General features: G+C 36.7%; 1 protein-coding gene and 1 long non-coding RNA gene across 3 annotated transcripts; one reads left to right on the top strand and one right to left on the bottom strand.

Moving 5' to 3' along the window:
• Window positions 1-984: 984 nt before the first annotated feature.
• Window positions 985-2,214, bottom strand: LOC106385366. 2 transcript variants are annotated; one of them, XR_002656341.2, is made up of 3 exons: window positions 2,074-2,214; window positions 1,767-1,842; window positions 985-1,340 (listed from the first exon to the last, which is right to left on the bottom strand). It is a non-coding gene; the product is annotated as an uncharacterized LOC106385366 (long non-coding RNA). The 2 variants fall into 2 exon arrangements; XR_001277172.3 differs by having other exon boundaries at window positions 1,767-1,876; window positions 2,074-2,203.
• An 11,952-nt stretch (window positions 2,215-14,166) lies between these two features.
• Window positions 14,167-16,157, top strand: LOC106383868 (transcription factor MYB101). The gene is made up of 3 exons (XM_022698990.2): window positions 14,167-14,466; window positions 14,663-15,464; window positions 15,711-16,157. Exons 1-3 carry the CDS (start codon window positions 14,167-14,169, stop codon window positions 15,941-15,943), a joined length of 1,335 nt encoding a protein of 444 aa, XP_022554711.1. The 3' UTR covers window positions 15,944-16,157.
• The last annotated feature ends 2,704 nt before the right edge of the window (window positions 16,158-18,861 follow it).

Raw genomic sequence — 18,861 nt, 5'->3', positions numbered from 1 at the left:
TGTTAAATTCAGACTTCAATGGCCTGGTTTATTATCCAACCTTCAATGTTTAGATACTATATTTCAACCAGTATAAGATGAGCTTATAAGGGAAGATGTGGATTCTAGGCTCAAATACAACGGACAACATATTGTTTACACATTCTGAGCTCTCTCTCAATTTGTTGAGGCATAAGGAAAATGGATTACTAATGCTAATGAGAGTGGAATGTTATCCAGGGTTCAGTTAGTTGGTTGATGTTGGCTTGGCAACAGACTAAGCAAAATTGAATATTGAGAAAAGTAAATAGTAAATTTTGAAGGATAAAATGTCAATGTAACAACACATGATATTTAATGTTTTTTAAATGGGATGCGTATAAATACTTAGCAATATTTTAGACCAGTCGAATAAACAAAAAAAAAACTGAATGAATATCTTAATTGTTGATAAATTCACCCCAAAATATTTTAAAATATCTCATTTGAAATATTTTGGATGAATTTCTCATAAACTGAATGGATGATATTTCATTTTCTTATATTTTTGGTTATAAAATATCTATGTTGAGAAATCTCATGGTTTTGTAATACTGTGGTATACGAAATGTTTAAAAAATTAGTTTGCCTACAGTACATTTATCTTTTTAGGGCACACATCTAAAGATGACTGACCTATTAAAAAGTCATCCGCGATATCGGGCGAGTAAAGCTGGAAAATGATTATGTGATAATTATAGAGCCAGTGAACAAGTTTTTTTAGTCTGCAAGAATTTGACGCTCTCGACAAGAGGGGTGAAATGTGTCATGGGGCTCTAAAATTTTCTACATAAATATTAAGAAAAATAAGTATATTATAATTATTAGGTATTTTCAAATTAACCTTATTAAAAATATATCAATATTTTTATTTTGTAAATTCATGTTTAAAAACTTGCATTTGGATATGTTCTTAGATAACTGGATACATTTGCTTATCGTTATAAGTATTGCACATTGTTGACATGTATTAAAAGATATATATATATATAGGCCTCGACAAAATTCAGTTTTAAGAAAAAGGTTACAAACAGGTGAAACTAATCCATTGTCCAAGAAAAAACAGAAAATCAAAATGAGAATGCAAGAAGACAATACATATAAATTTTGTTTATTGTGCTCTCTTAATAAAGAGATTGAAGTTTCTGAAAGGGGAACTCTTTTTCTTGTTTCAAGCCGTGGACACGAAGTCATGACTCATATTATTCTATCAAACACGAACATCTTATAGATCATATTCATATTGATCAATCCTCTCGCTTGAGTATATTTTGATGAGATAATGTTTGGACTCGGTTCTACGCCGTTTTTTGAGCCTGATCCTGCATGGAGTTAAAAATAAATGAAACGTTTACCTACAGACTCAGGCATTTCTTATATATCCAGACCATACATAATTAAAAATTTGAACTAAAATAGTAAGAAAAAATAGTGTTTATTCCGCCGTAATAAAAGCAAAATGAATACTTCTACAATATAAAAGTAAAATGAATATTCATTTTTGCAAAATGAGCATTTTAGATTTGGCTTTGTAAGAAAAGAAAAACACATTTTTTTGTAAGAAGCTTTATAATTGTGATTTGTGACGACGTAGTATGAATGGTAAAAAAGAATGTCAGCATAATATAAGATCTGAAATATTGTTCCAGCGAAACTAATGGAAATTGCAGCTAAAACGTTTTTACTTTACTCATCACATTTAAAAGATGAGTTGAACAAAGAAACATAGTCGAACAAAAGAAACATACCATGATCATAACGGTGATGAAGTGATGAGTTGCCAAAGAAGCCATAGATAGTTCTCTCTTTCTCAGCCCAGTTTGTCTGCAGTTTCACAGCTTAGTGTACATATAAGTCGCTGGAAATTTTAAAGATTAATAAATTACATTTCTAATTGTAATAAGAAATTCAAGAAATAAAATGATTCGTGTAGTTAGGTATATATATGCATAAAGAATCATAGATCTATGGTATATACTAGAATATTGATGAGCATGCTTATACGGCTGATGAAGAATGATGATGTTAATAATAAAACAAGAACGTAGAACTTACAGGTTCATTGAACCTGGCTGCCTTTTGTTCATCCACAGAAAGGCGCTAAAGGAGGGAAAAAACAAGAGTGTGGTTCAGATTTACATATAGACGGGAGAATTTTAATTTCTCCTTCATCAACGGTTGAAATATATTATTCTAAAAAAAAGAAACTTTTGAATAGGCCTACTTTTGAAATGTATTTTCTTCTTAAAATCTATTTTGTTTTTGAAATATAATATCTTATGCTATTTTTTCTCTCTCTCGTATTACATATTTGTTTTGGTTCTCATATCAAGAATTCTTTTCTTTTTGAAAGTTATCTATGAGAAATACGTAAACTATAGAATTAACTTTTCACTCGTAACACTAAAACGAATTTCCATATACGAAAACGTGAATTGGTATATATACTTAGCATGTAGAAAAATACTTAGAGCACCTTTGTCTCCCTATATAAACAAAGGTTTTAAGGTATGGATCCCGCATAATTTTTAAAAAACGTATGCAGAAGTAGCGAAATAAGAGATGTCTTTGGTGCGTCTTTAGTGCTGTTTGCGGACCCCACTGATATGTGGCGGCCCGCGGTTAGTTCCTTCTTAAAAAAACAAAATAAGAAACCCAATGCGATAATGGTGCTCTTATGATTATGAAACTCATAGGAGTTTTGCAGAAAAAAAAAACCAAAATCATTAAGAAAGAGTGAGAATCTGATTACCTAGATATCATAAGTTCAGAAATTTTTGGTGCCAATCATATCAAAGTTTAGGATGGCCTATTACAGGCCAGTTCATGAGTCAGATTATACACTGTTTTTAGAAAATAATATACTATTATATTAATTAACCGGCACTATTACAATTTTAAATCCAACAAAATAGCCACTTAAATATATTCCCAACTAGCTAGATTATCTTTACACAAACCAAAACCCGCGCGCTTCACTGGCCGACTCCAGATCTCTACGGAATCGCCATTGTTTCAAATTATACATTTTTCGATACTGTATTATTAAATACTAAAAGCAACAACAAAAGTTTGTGGTTTTGTGGTCGAATGGTAAAAAAACAGGTTTGAGACGCCAACATGTTTGTTTCATGTTTAATTCACCTGTTATACAAAATTAAGTCACATGTTCTTAGACATTCATATGGATACTAACTTCTTTTTACTGTTCATTTGTATATTTGGACTGAGATACACTAAGGTTAATGAAAAAACAATAATAATAAAAAATCACTTTGAATGATATTGGAAAATGACCTAACTACTATACAATCTAGTTAAAACAAATATATACAAATGGCACGTTGTTAAACTATTACACCCAACTTGTGTTAGTGCTCTTTTTCCCAAAGATTGATATTTATAGTTTTTAGATTCATGTTTTCTAGTTAATTAATAATCTAAATATCTATTGCTATTTTTAATTCGTACCATCAAATTATATAAATTTGTATCTCCCTATTTATTTTTCGTTAGATCAATTATTGTTATGTGGAATTTCTAGTTAATGTTCAAAGTTCACTATGCACAATGTCATTATTAATAAACTTTATTTGACTCATAAACAAACTAAAAATTTGAAATTTGAAATAAAAATAGTACTCATTGTTCTTACAATAATAAACAATGTAAAAATTAAACAAAACAGTCAAATGCTCTATTCTTCTTTGACAAAAATAAAATAAAACAGTAAATGTAAGACTTGAGCCGACAAAAGCATCGTGTAAAAGTATATCACGGTGTCCGCTCAATCCCAATTGATCACGTACCCACCAAACATAGTTGCAAACCAAATAGGCTTCCTTGGATTCTCTGATTTTTCATGTCAATTCCTTTTTTATTTGTTAGACATCAACCAACACAAATTATAGTTTACCTAGCATAAATTTTAATTCTTGGTGAAATTTTGAGTTAACTAGCTGTATATTAAATTTGGTTATAAGACTTAAGAACGCAAAAATAATTTAGTTTCGCTGAAAGTTTTTTTTTTCGTTCAAAAAAAAAAAAGCAAAGCAAAAGTTATGACAAAAATGCGTTGAAGTATTGGATGTGGAATTTAATCCAATACACGACAAACTACACCAATCTGGATCCAACTTTAGCTCTCGACAGCTGTTTCTTTAAGAGGTTTACATAATCATTAACCTATCTCCAATTAGCTAGCTCTAATTCTGTTATTCCCGTGACTTTGCGGTAACATATGCGGAACAAGAAGAAATTATCTCCGTTTCCAAAACCATAGCTTTACTGAATGAAGAAGTTGCCCTTAAAGCGGTAACAAATGTTAGTTTGATAGTAAGTTGATTTTGGGGACATTAAAATAATATTTTGATGAGATGTATGATGAATGTTATGCGTAAAAGTTAATAAATTTGAGTTGTAAAGCATAATGAAAAAGAGAGATTGTAACTCAAGAAATGGAAAGCTTGATAGGTTATTGCATGGATGAAATTTTTGTTCGTGTATACCGTGTTATATATAGAGGATGGTGTGTAATATATACTTCAAAAGAATAAAAAAGTGTAAAAACGTGCTGTTGTAGAATATTTTCACATATTTATTTGGCGTGATAACATTAAAAATATTATTAGATCACAAATTAGAATATTTGGTGATACAAAAATATATAAATTATATATTAGATAGTAAAAGAAGATTATTTGATATATGTTTTGGTATTATCTAATGTTGGTAGTTAGAGTTTTTGACATTGTAATTCTCAGAGAATAATACAAAAGATTTTGAAGTTTCATAGTTGAATGAATTGAAAAATTTAATTAAAATGTGTTTAGCTAAGCAAAGCGGGTAGACTAAAAATCGATATGTATGTACAAAATTGTTTAAAGAATTCCTAATAAAAAATATGTGTTTTTGGAATTATTTTTACATTTTATTTTCGTTGAATTTCAATTCTACAACACATGTTCGAGAGTGGCATGATTCTCAACTCTCTCTTCCTCTCTTCGTTTTTTTTAATATAATAAAATATTGGGATAAGTGGAAATGCATGACATCAAATCTTGGATTAAAAGAAAATTTGAGATACAAGTTAAAGACAATCTTACTTTTATAATATATTTAGGTGTTATTTAGATATATTAAAAAAAATAAGTTCTATATAAAAAGATGTCAAAGACATAGCTTTACAAGAGTTTAGAGACTGAGAGCTTTAGTTTTAAGGTATTTTTTAAAACAATAAGAAAATTGTTCTTGAGTTTAAATTTTTGAATTCTATATCAAATCATGTGCTCCTTGCACTGTGTATCAACTCTAAAGAAATCAGCTTTGTCCCCAGCTATCATCCCACAAGGCAATCGCTGCTTTGTGGATGCTTCTTGGAACGTTCTGACAGGAACATGTGGCATGGGATTGGGTCACATATCGGGAGTAATGTGCTTCCTATCTGTTTGTAAAGAACAGCCCATATTGAATAAAAAGTAAAAACTAAACTACAGAATATATATATATAAAGGTGTAAACATAGATGAGTTCATGAATTTAAAAGGTTTACAATTGCTCCCAGGCACAAGTTTCGAGAGTTACTGTTCCTAGTTAACTTTGTGAGATCCCCACCGCCCCCCGCCGTATCTACCGTTGGAAAGTGACGCGTGTTAACCGGAACCCTTCTCGGAGAGCTCAATTCCTCCCCCTCCGCTCCGCTCGATCAAGACTTACACTTCTACGGTACCAGCTGAGTGAACAAATGAACGAAATGACGTAGATCTAAGGAATGAAGAAGAGTACGGATGAAACAAAAGAAACAGCTTTTACCTTTTTGGGTGGAGAGCATGGTTCCTATTTTCCTCTAGATACTCTCTTTACTGTCTTGTGCAGTTTCTTACCTTGTCATTAAGGTTTTACAAGGGTTCGGATCTACCGTTTCAACATTTACTACGGTCATTTTTTACCAAAATCTCTCTCTCTTCAGTATAAATGGCTCACAGATTGTCGAGAGGAGAAAAAGGAAAATGGATTCAAGATCAGCCAAAACAGGTTAAGCGACCACTAGTGATAATCCCAGCTTCAAATAACTACGCTCTGATTGAAGAACATAAGTTGACTCTCATTGGGAGAGTAACTAACCCGGCGATTCAAAAGACAAAAGCACTAGTGGATTTCTTCCTTAACCATTGGAATGTTGCGGGTCAGATTACTGGTAAAGCTCTGGGGCCTTACATGTTCCAGTTCAAGTTCGAAACTGAGAGAGATCTCCAGCTCATCCTCTCAAAAGGCCCTTACCACTTCAAAAGATGGATGCTGATCCTCCAGAGGTGGGAGCCAATTGTCTCCGACAACTTCCCTGCTTTAATCCCGTTCTGGATCTCTGTTCACGGTATACTGCTCCATTACTGGACGGAAGATGCGTTGAAAGCAATTGGAAAGGTACTTGGACCAGTAGAGGATTGGGATGTTGATCGAGGAAGAGTTCGGGTTTCCATAAATGGATTGAAACCTCTTGAGATGAAACTTGATATCAGCTTACCTTCGGGAGAGATAAAAGAAGTAGAGCTTGAATATGAAAACCTTGAGAAACATTGTTTCCATTGTCTCTCCCTGACTCATGAAGGTGATGTGTGTCCAACGATTCCCAGGAAGGAAAACAGAGATGGGAGAGAAACCCGTCTGGGAATCTCTCAAAACCGTACTCTGGAAAAACTAGAGGCAGTTAGAAGAAGGAAAGATGAGAAGAAAGGATCCAGGAACCTGAACTGGAACACGAGTGAAAACTTTGCTACCTCAACTCGTTGGAAAAACGAAGAACATAAAGATTCCTCTTGGAGAAGTGAATCAAACCCTCCTTATGATTATGGCATCAGAAGAGACCCCCATAGGAGGTATGACTCTTCTCAAACAACCAGGGACCGCCCTGGGAGACCTTCTGCTAGGGAGCGCTTATCCTTCACAAAGGAAAGCGAGGCTGCTACCCACAGAGAAAACCACTCCAAAAGCTACACATCTGCACTAAGAACAGAATGGAGACCGGTTATAGCAAGAGCAAAATCATCTACTCCTCAGCGATTAAGCCACTCACAAGCGACTCATACACCTTCCCCACGACCTCAGCGGGAAGGTCCTTCTACTCAGCTTGTCACCCCAGTTGCAAACCAAAGATCTGAAGATAGGGGAAATCACTCTAGTGAAAGAAGATCTGCTTTGGAGAGATTATCGCAACCAGAGGTCAGGATCCCGTTACTCCAGGATGGAGTCGCTAACTCAGCTTCTGGTAGGCTGCAAGAAGTTGATATCCAGTATCTAGAGGACAACCTAAACCTCCAGACTTCCGGAGGAAGCTGTAGACCGTCTGGCTCGAAACATAAGCGGCCAATAGGGGAGGTTGATCAACAAGGCTTTACGGAAAGATCCCCTATCCGGTCTCTGAGCGAAGATAGAATCCATGTCTCACTGAGACTTGGACCAGTGAATAACCCTGAGCCTAACCTAAATGGGACGGGTATGATGGCTTTGAGATCTGCTGATGTGCCAAAACTCGTTGGGAATGCTTAGAAGGGAAAAGGAAAGGCGAGCTTACCCTCAGGCTCAAAGAAGCGGATCGTCAGGAGCCCAACTCAAGGAGTCAGTGTTAAGAAAAGAAGAATCACAAAAGGCCAGAACTCTCCTAGACGTAAATCCTCGACTACCACTGGTCCAGCTAAAGGAACTCAGGGGCCAAAGACTGGAGCTCAACCGCGCACAACCATCATACCAGCGTCGAAGAGAAAAGGATCGGATTTTCGGCCCGGCCCAAATCCTCTTCCTTAGTCAATATGTGCTGGAACTGTCAAGGCATCGGGAGCGACTTGACAGTTCGACGTCTCAGGGAATTTCAGACCACAGATTTCCCGAACATCATGTTCCTAATGGAGACTAAGAGGAAAGATGAAGACGTTTTCAAGATGTATAGAGGCACCGAGTTTACTAACCACTTCACAGTACCACCTGTGGGTCTTAGTGGTGGTCTAGCCTTGTCTTGGAAAGATAATGTTGATGTAGAAATCCTAGCTTCCTCAGCGAATGTAATCGATACAAAGGTCACTTATAATGACAATTCTTTTTTTGTATCGTACATCTATGGTGTTCCCCAACCTGAGCATAGAGCCAAATTCTGGGAGGAACTCTCCACCATAGGAGCGCAAAGAGATGGAGCTTGGCTACTAACCGGTGATTTCAATGACCTTCTAGATAATTCTGAAAAAGTGGGAGGACCAGCTAGATGGGAAGGTTCGTTTGTCTCATTCCGGAATTTTGTTGCACAAAACGGTCTATGGGACCTTCAGTTCTCGGGTAACTCTCTATCTTGGAGAGGAACTAGATACTCTCATTTTATCCAGTCCCGGTTAGATCGAGCCATGGCAAACTTAGACTGGATGGAGATGTTCCCGGCAGCAAGAAGTGAGTACTTGAGATTCGAAGGTTCCGATCACAGACCTATTCTCGTTCACTTTGATCTTAACCTGAAGAAAAAGAAAGGTGTTTTCCGTTATGATAGACGATTGAGTGATAAACCTGAGGTACGTAAACTGGTGGAGGAAACCTGGAATCAGAGCTCTGATTCAGTCCTAACAAAGATCAACACCATCAGAAGAAACCTTATTGAGTGGGTTAAAGACCAAGCTTCTAACAGCAAAGTTGAGCTGATCAAGAACCAGACGCTATTGGAACAAGCTCTGTCGGATCCCGCACCGAACCAAGAGAGAATAAAAGAGATCCAGGAAGCTTTGACAAATGCGTATGCGGAAGAGGAAGCCTTTTGGAGACAACGTAACCGCATTCAGTGGCTAAACGAAGGAGATAAAAACTCCAGATTCTTCCATGCAGTGACAAGAGGGAGAAGGGCTAGGAATAAATTCTCAGTTGTGGAAAATGAGGATGGCCAAGCCCTTTCTATGAGGAAGAACAAATCGTGAATGTTTTTGGTCTCTTCTATCAGAAGCTCTTCACCTCAGGAAACACAGAAGCAGAGGAGGTGGTACGGGAGGCAATAAAACCTGTGATCACAGAGGAGGCAAATCAAATCCTGATAGCGATCCCGGAAGTTGAAGAAGTCAAAGCTGCTGTCTTCTCTATCCACCCCGATAAAGCCCCGGGACCCGATGGTTACTCAGCTGGGTTTTATCAATCTTTTTGGGATGTGATAGGAGAAGATGTATACCGTGACATACGGAGCTTTTTTGAAACAAGCCATCTGCAGCCGAGACAAAACGAGACTCATTTACGGCTTATTCCGAAGATCCTAAGTGCGAAGAGGGTATCTGACTACCGCCCCATTGCTCTCTGTAACACCCACTACAAGATAATCGCCAAAGTTTTGACTAGGCGGCTGCAACCTCTGCTTCATTCCATTATCTCCCCGTCTCAGTCAGCATTTGTGCCAGGCCGGTCGATTTCAGATAACGTACTTATCACTCACGAGATCTTGCATTACCTTTGACAGTCGGGAGCGAAGAAGCACGTTTCAATGGCGGTAAAGACGGACATGAGCAAAGCGTACGATAGGATTGAATGGAACTTCCTGCGAGCGGTTCTTACCAGATTTGGCTTTCATGCTACTTGGATCTCTTGGCTCATGGAATGTGTCTCATCAGTCTCATACTCTTTCCTCATAAACGGAGGCCCGCAAGGGAATGTCCTCCCTTCGAGGGGACTTAGACAAGGCGATCCACTCTCACCTTACCTCTTCATACTATGTACAAAGGTATTATCAGGACTGTGCCAACAAGCCATGCGATCTGGTACTCTCCCCGGAGTGAAGGTTGTGAGAAACTGTCCACCCATTAATCACCTTCTATTCGCCGATGATACGATGTTTTTTAGTAAATCCAATGCCTCAAGCTGTGCGACACTGGTATCTATTCTCAGTAGATATGAGTTGGCCTCAGGACAGAGTATCAATCGAGCGAAATCGTCTATCACCTTCTCCTCAAAAACGAATCAAGCGGCCAAAGATAGGGCTAAAGGAGAGCTGAACATAAGAAACAAAGGTGGTATTGGGAAGTACCTAGGCCTACCGGAGCACTTTGGAAAGAAAAAAAGAGATATATTTGCTAGTATCGCGGATAAAATTAAGCAAAGAGCCCACAGCTGGACTGCTAGATTTCTATCGGGGGCTGGGAAAATGGTATTGCTCAAGGCAGTCTTAGCAGCGATGCCATCCTATGCGATGTCGTGTTTTAAGTTACCGAAGTCACTATGCAAGCAAATCCAAAGTGTTCTTACCCGTTTTTGGTGTGATGTAAATCCGGAGATCCGCAAGATGTGTTGGGTTTCATGGGACAAGCTAACGCTCCCAAAAGGAGCCGGTGGGCTAGGATTTAAGGAAATCGAAACTTTCAATGACGCCCTCCTCGCAAAGCACTCTTGGCGACTCTTGAAGAACCCAAACTCCCTGCTGGGACAAACGCTTCTGAACAAGTACTGTCGTACTGAAAACATCCTTGAATGCTCCGCTCCAAATTCTGCTTCGCATGGTTGGAGAGGTATCCTCGCGGGATGTGATCTCTTGAAGCAAGGGCTCAGTTGGGTAATTGGTGACGGTCACTCGGTCAGTGTGTGGAGTGATAACTGGATGTCAACAACACAGCAGTTGTGCCCGATGGGTCCCCCAACTGCCGAGTCCCAAAACATGAAGGTTCAGGAGCTGTTTATCCCTAACTCGACCACATGGGACGTAGATAAACTCAAGACCTACTTACCTCAGTATGAGGTCATCATCAGGAAAATTGTCCCAAGCTCTCAAAATATGAAAGACGAGATAGTGTGGCTCTTCGAAAAATCTGGGAACTACTCGTCCAAGACAGGGTACGCAGCGGCAAAACTGAACGTAGCAGAGGGTCATCAAGATTTCAATTGGAGGAAATGTGTCTGGAACGTAGTGTGCTCCCCTAAGATCCGGCAATTCCTTTGGAAAACCAAGCACAACGCCTTGGCGGTAGGTGAATCTCTCCTTAAGCGGGGACTGCACGTTGATGTTTCTTGTAAGCGTTGTGGGGCTAGTGAGTCTGTTCTTCATGTCATGTTCCAATGCCCTTTTGCAAGGAAAGTGTGGGACAGTTGCCCTGCCATGTTCGTTCCTGCACCTACTGGTATTCAATCCATGGATGATCTCCTAAAAGCTTGTACCAGAATGGTTAATCTTCCCCCGGTGGGAGTGGCTGTTCCACTCTATCCTTGGATGATGTGGGTGCTATGGACAAGTAGAAACCAGTTATGCTTTGAGGATAAGTCTTTTTCGGAAACAGAGGTGCTAGCCAAAGCAATCAAAAATGCCAGGGAATGGCAAGATGCTAAAGCAGGCATAAAGAGTCCCTATGATTCGCCTAAAGACTGTCGAAGAACTGAAGTACATACCCAACCGCCTTTGCTACCTCAGGTTGATGAAAACGTCTTCTCTTGTTACTCTGATGCAGCGTGGAACAGCTCATCTTGTGCGGGAGGTCTGGGTTGGATTTGCTATAAGCCTGATGGATCTACGCTAGTACAGGGCTCGACTTCAGCTGAAGTGGTGGCCTCTGTTATTATGGCAGAAGCATTGGCACTAAAGGCAGCGATGGAAGCTGCGATTTCGCATGATGTAAAAGACTTGGTTTGTTTCTCTGATTCAAAAAGTCTCATCTCTCTTATCACAGGAAACAAGTCTGTGGTTGCACTGCAGGGAATTCTCCATGACCTCGGCGTGTTGATTCTCTCCCTGTCATCTATCTCCTTTAAATTTGTTAATCGTAACGGTAACCTGGTTGTTGATCGTTTGGCCAAGGAAACCCTGTTTTTGCTTCAAAACACTCCATTTGGAGTTGTAAACTCTATTTAAGTTAATGAAGAAGAAGTATGGTTTGATCCAAAAAATATATATATATATATATATATATATATATATATATATATATATAACATTTTTTGATTAATAGGGTGAACCAATAACGTTAATTTTGATATAACAAGATTCAATTGAACTGACACAAAAGGTTGAATTGAAAATACCCTACCATGAGTTTTTTGGTTGAAAGCTTACTTTATTGATTTAAAGTAATGGGATTACAAAATCCGAGGCAAGTAGGGCTTGATTAGTCAACAAACCCGCCTCACTATTATCTGAACTAAGGACAAAACCAAAAGTATTTGGTACAAAGCAAATGAACGTAGATGCATATGGAAAGTAATTCAAGATAAGGGCCTCTTAAAACGTAATGTGAAGAAATTTAACGAATGTGCTAAATCAGAAATCAAACTCAGATATGTAGATGAACACAAAAGGCCAAGATGAAATTCATTTTGGTTTTATGGTCATCGACTAGACTCATGTTCTCTTTTTATACACAATCCATTTAAACCCTAGCTATTTCATAAAACCTTAGATGAGAAAGACAAGTGCCATCCTTAATCTACCATGAGTGCTTTGATTCCTTTTGCGGTCTCGACAACTCGATTGCACATAGCTTTTCCATACTAGTTTGGGAGACACTTCATCTGTTTTCGTCAGATGATTGTTGCTCAAGTGAGATGAATTCTGGACTGGACCGTGTTTTCATTTGGCCCAATGTTGAGGTCTGAACAACTTCTGGTTTCCATAGCCCAAAATCAGAGACTCAATTTATGTTGCTTGACCTGAATTGCAACTTTGACATCCTCTCTCAGCTAACATATTTTACAGATTTAAAATTATTTTTAAATATAAAAAAAATTAATTAGTTGTAGAAAACAAAAAATATTAGTTGTAAGAAACAAAAAATAATAATTTAATTATATTCGAAAATTTATATATATCATGACCAAAAATCCAATCTCTTCTCGTGTGTCCATAATACCTCTTAATATATATTTAATGCAAAATTTAGGGAATCTTTCAAGAGGAGGGAGTGTTCAAATACAATTCGACACTTCGGAGAATTTTTGCTCTTACAAAGAAGTATTTGCTTATAAAACTCCTATGATGAAAATGTATACACATGGAAAGTGATCATGCCAACGTAACTTTGCATGAAATATCGCATAAAATGACCTTTGATTTATCTTTCTTATCGTCTGTCAAAAAGAAATATATAATAATAAAAATCATTACATTATTTGTTTTCAGCATTAAAAGAATTAAAAAGCGAGAAGAAAGACAGAAAATGCGTAGGGGGAAAAGAAAAGGTAAAACAAAGAGAAAAATGCGTCTTTCCCATTCCATTAGGCATGCAATGCGCGGCCGTGAAAGAAGCTCACTCCTCTCCTTTTATTTATAAAGATATATATATATATATATATATACATATATATATATTTAACGTTTCTATGTTTTTTTTTTTTTAACCGAGTGTCGTGGCCCCACCGTGGTGGTCCAGACTAGAGACCGAACCTTTAGCGGTGCGGACGCTCACCCGAGGGTGGGTCATGGCCAGACAATGGTCTTCGGTCTCGGGCGCCAGAGCAAGTCCGTATGTAAATTCTCTGGTGGCCAGTGCGAATCGAACCCAGAACCGTACTTTCAACCGCAAGCCGTTTACCACCAGACTAACTCGTCCTGGTTGTTTCTATGTTTCATAAAAAGTTTATTAATGGATGTAACAAGTCATTTTCATTTAGATTCTCTGGTAACATCAAACAAACGGTTTTGACTAATTTCTATGGATTATTGTTTATTGAGAACGACTTGTAAACATATAAATACAAAATATTCAAATAGATTAACATGAGACTGAGACGCTATGACGTGTAGATTATCTTACAAGAAAAATATAGACTTCTCAATATTATTACATCACAATCTTTTTTTCATTATCTTGAATTGGTCTAAAGACAGACAATGTATGAACTCCTGTAATTTCTTGAATCCTCTGTCTATCTGAAAAAAAAGACCAAGAAAGAGACAAAAAGGAGACATTAATGTTTAAACAAAGCACGTAATAACAACAAATTATTACGTAATAATTATTTATTTTTTCCAAATATACACACAAAATTTTATCAGAATGAAAATATACTCTTTAATTCTTCCTTCCTTTATCTATATTTCTAATTCATAATACACTTATACACGAGTACTTATATATACAAAAATACAAACATCGTATATATCAAGTAACAGAGAGAAAAATCCTTCTTGACCGGAGGGACGCCGTCATCCATAAGAATATGCACGGTGGTGGAGAGACGACGGCCACGGCGACTGAGGCGAGGGGGTTGAAGAAAGGGCCGTGGACGACGAAGGAGGATGCGATCTTGACGGAGTACGTGAGGAAACACGGCGAAGGTAACTGGAACGCGGTGCAGAAGAACTCAGGCTTGCTCCGGTGTGGGAAAAGCTGCCGTCTACGGTGGGCTAACCATCTCCGGCCAAATCTAAAGAAAGGATCATTTAGTCCTGATGAAGAGAAGATCATCATCGAGCTTCACGCTAAGATGGGAAACAAATGGGCTCGTATGGCTTCTCAGGTTCCATTTGAAAAATAAACATTTTTACGGTCCATATTTGTTTCTTTAATTCAATAAATTAAAGAGTTCTAAGAAATTTATATGTGAAATTAATTTTTTCTAGTTAAACACAAGTCTTGCATGTTTCAATGTTTTCTTTAACTATTTCTTTCTTTTGTTATTATCATTTAATTAGATTTTTTTTTTAATATTGTAGTTACCTGGACGAACCGACAACGAGATTAAAAACTATTGGAACACAAGGATGAAGAGAAGACAACGAGCTGGTTTGCCTTTATACCCTCACGAGATTCATCATCAAGGGATTGATAATGATGATGAGTTTGAGTTTAATTCATTTCAGTTCTCAAACCAAGACCATTCTAATCACCAAAACATGATTCAATACACTAACTCCTCGAATATTCCATCACCCTCCTCTTCATTCTCTTCTTCATCTTCTCAACCTCAGAAAAATATGTGTTTAGATCCCTTAATATATACTAATCCCGGCCTAGACCACATCCCCGCTACTCCGATGAATACTCATATGTTCTCTCTTTACAACAATAGCCTAGAGAATGAGAACAACCAGTTTGGTTTCTCTCTTCCTTTGTCCTCATCCTCACCGTCGAATGAGTTTTGCACTATCAATAAGAAAGACATTGATGCTAAGAGTTGTAGTTCATTGCTTATGAGAGATCATGAGATGAGACCGAGTTCTTTCCCTTTAGGACTAGACAATACTGTCTTAGAGCTTCCTTCAGTCCAAATACCGACCCATTTTCGTAGTTATAATACTATTATTGACAATGGTGTCCATCTTTATCCACCTGCGGGCAACAGTGGATTGCTTGATACCGTCTTGGAGGAGTCTCGAGCCTTGTCTCGCGGTGGAATCTTCAAGGACGTTACGGTTTCTTCTAGTAGTCTATGTGAGGATCAAGACAAGAGAGTGGAAATTGATTTTGAGAATCGGTTGATAGATCATCTAAACTCTTCTCATCAATCATCATCAGGTAAGAAATTGTATAAGAACTTAAACCATCTTCTATTATACATATTTTTGGTATAACCATTCATCTATATAATGCTTGGGAGCCTAGTAGATGTGTTTAGTCCGGTTTAGTTTTATATATCCTGTTAAGGAAACAGTAATTAAAGTGAAACCAAAGCTAGTATGGACCTTTGGTAATATCGAAGACATATATTGATTTTTATCTAATTAATTATTTAGTGTTTAATATCTTTTGTTAAATGGACAGAAACAACCCCTAATCTTTACAAGAGGTACAATGAGCCAACGATAGTGAAGACAACAATGGATGATGATGATGGCATATTGCTGAGCTTTATCAACAACTTTCCTTCCACCACACCGTTACCTGATGACTGGTACCGGGTGACAGAAATCCAAACAGAAGCATTAACGAGCGGAATCTTGATAGGAAACCATCAAGGTAACAGCAGATTGGAACCACAAAAGGCACCACCTTAGTCTGGCACTGTAGATCCTCTGGCCTTGTTGGGGTCATGTTACTGAGGCAACATGCCTAGAAACTGCTAATTTGGAGAGTATCCCCATGAGCAAAATCATTTATTTGGTAATTGGAAATTAAGAAAGGAGAAAAGGCTCTCTTTAAGAGCTTAATTTGTTTCTGTCTGTGTAAAATCTTTCTAAGTATTCAGTTTGGTATTTTCTCTGAACTTTATCTTAACATGTTTTCAAGGGGCTAAAAAAACAAAAGGCGAAATTTATAAGAGATGGATTTGAGCTTATGGTTCTCTTTTTGTATACTCATAATGTCATACTAAATGATGGTACTACTGATAAACCCAAGTGTACCACTTTACGAGAAGCTCTATCGTGATATTCACAGAGTATCTCAGTAATTAAAAAATAAGAAAAAAAATTTAGAAAACGAGAGAGAGATACGAGAGAGACATGAGAGAAGTTCTCATATTATATACTTTAAATATTCTTTAGAATCTCTATATACACAGCCTACCAATGAACTTGCTTTTTTAAAAAGCATTTTGATTTATATTTTAAATTTTTTAAAATAAATTATTAGTTTTATTTGGAGTAGAAATCCAGTTTAGAACCCCAAATGATAAAGTTGCTCTAAAACTACATTTTGAGGTATCTATTAACTCTAAATTTCCTCTTGTGGAACCCCTACAGAATCACTATCAAGTTCTGTAAGTTTTCATTTTCTTCTTGTTTTTCACCTTTATCGCAAGATGTCTGAATGCTTTGGCTAACTTCATTGCTAAAACAGTACTCTGTAATCACAGCTCTTGACTCCTCTTAGTTTTGGGTGGAGTCCGTTCTCTTTTAATAATCAGTGTTAAAAAATGGACTCAAACTAGAACAAACCGGGATGATCAACGCCAGTTGATTAGTTTGTGTGTGTAATTTGATTTTTACCGAGGAGAAGAATTATCACCGACGTTAGGAAGAGCTACTAGGTATACAATGGGGGCAGGGGTAGTGTGATTGGGTAGAAACACGACTTCGCTAGTTGCATACACTGCCATTGGCTTATGTCATTTGCAAATTATTCCACACTCTTCCAATAAATAATCTCCTTAAAATTCGGCACCCCAAGAAAAAAAAAATAAAATGAAATACATAATAATATGCAAGTAGTCAATATATTTTTTTAATCTTTATATACATGCACCTTATCTGAGTTCTGACATCACACTACAGTTCTTAGATTAGAAGTCTCTTTAATTCCTTCTACTTTTTTTTTCTCTTTTAAATGTAACTCCAGATGATCCTAAAGAAAAGAAAATAAAACGTGAGAGTGATGTCAGAACTCAGATATACCACCATTCACGACCACTGATAAAGTCATATATATATATATCCGAAATTAAGTGAAAAATAATAACAAAATAATAAAATAAGAAGTCATATATTTATCATTTTATCTCAATCACAAAGGATTTTTTTGGTAACTAGTTAGAAAAGTGTTTTTGGAGATGGAGAAAGATCCTAACGATGAAAATATTGGTTTAAACCCCTGTTCGAAAACGCGGGCGCCTAGCCGAAAACTCGGGCGCCTAGGCGCTCGGCGCATGAGTACCGTGGCGATTAGGACCAAATCGGATCACCTAATCGGACCACAATAAACCGGCCGCCTAAGTTGATTAATCGGGTTTTTAACCGATTTTTCCCGATTAATTTTAACACTTTTGACAGGTATTGAGCTTTTGTGGAAGCCTACCTTGTAACTTATGCGAAGGAGAAACATCTATATTTATAGATAATGTGACATGTTCCTTCTTGTTTTGCTCTCAGATGTGGGATGTAGTTAGAGCTCTTTTTTTTTTTAATTTCGCACATCTTTTTCTTATTTTAATCTTTATTTATTGTTCGATTTTTCTATACAATAAATTAATAATATCTGCTACAAACTGTACTGTTTCTTTTCTCCTACGTGATATAAACATTTTGATAAATTTTAAATAGGTGATTCTAATGTCTACAATAGGTTCAACGGTTAAATCATTTTGATTTATGGATTTGAATATTTACAATTGTATCATATAAATATATATCTATATGTATACTAACATGGGATTTAATTAATTTAAATGTTAATATGAATTTCAATATACATAAATTATCACATTATAATATATATTTACATATTATATTTTATTTTAAATATTAAATTAAATAAAATCATTAAAAACTAGGCCCCCCATACTCCCCGATTAATCTCCGATTTTTCGTCAAGGCGCTAGGCCCGTATCGAGCGCCCGACTAGCGCCTAGCGCAATTCCGAACAGGGGTTTAAACCTTTCGTAGAATGGATGTCAAAATGGTATATCCGCTTCTTTTTGACATATATGTATAGTCTTCTCTGGGACGTGTTTCAAACTCTTTTAAACAACATGGTAAACTTGATTTAAACATCTCAGATAATACTACAGTTAATAAGTTAATAAACAAAGTAAATCTGTTAAGTTTTAGTGAAAGATGAAATTGCGGACAAAAAAGCTAATGTAGTTCTTCAAGAGGATACTGCCTTATGGTGTTATAATGGAGACAAAGAAGGAATTATCGTCAAAAGCCACTTGGCTGTTCTTATATGTGAGATAAGACCCCGGTATATAATTGGAGTAAAGGGGTTTGGTTCACTCATGCTATTCTTAAGTATGTTTTGTTGAATTAAGCTTGAAGAAAAAAAAACTTAAAATGCAAGATAAGACCTAATCCTACCAAAATATAGAGAATTCTTAATGTATTTAAAAGTTATCTAGATATGTTACCTAATATGATTCGGAGTTTATAATCTCTACATAAGAAAATATCAAGTTATGACATAACTTACAAGAGTTTAGAGATTGAAAACTTAAGTTTTGAGTTATTTTCTTAACTTAAGTTAAGTGAATTAAGCT

The sequence above is a fragment of the Brassica napus genome, chromosome C3 (genome assembly GCF_020379485.1).
Source record: "Brassica napus cultivar Da-Ae chromosome C3, Da-Ae, whole genome shotgun sequence".
Classification (NCBI taxonomy): Eukaryota; Viridiplantae; Streptophyta; class Magnoliopsida; order Brassicales; family Brassicaceae; genus Brassica; species Brassica napus.
This window is presented reverse-complemented; position numbering and strand designations above follow the sequence as displayed.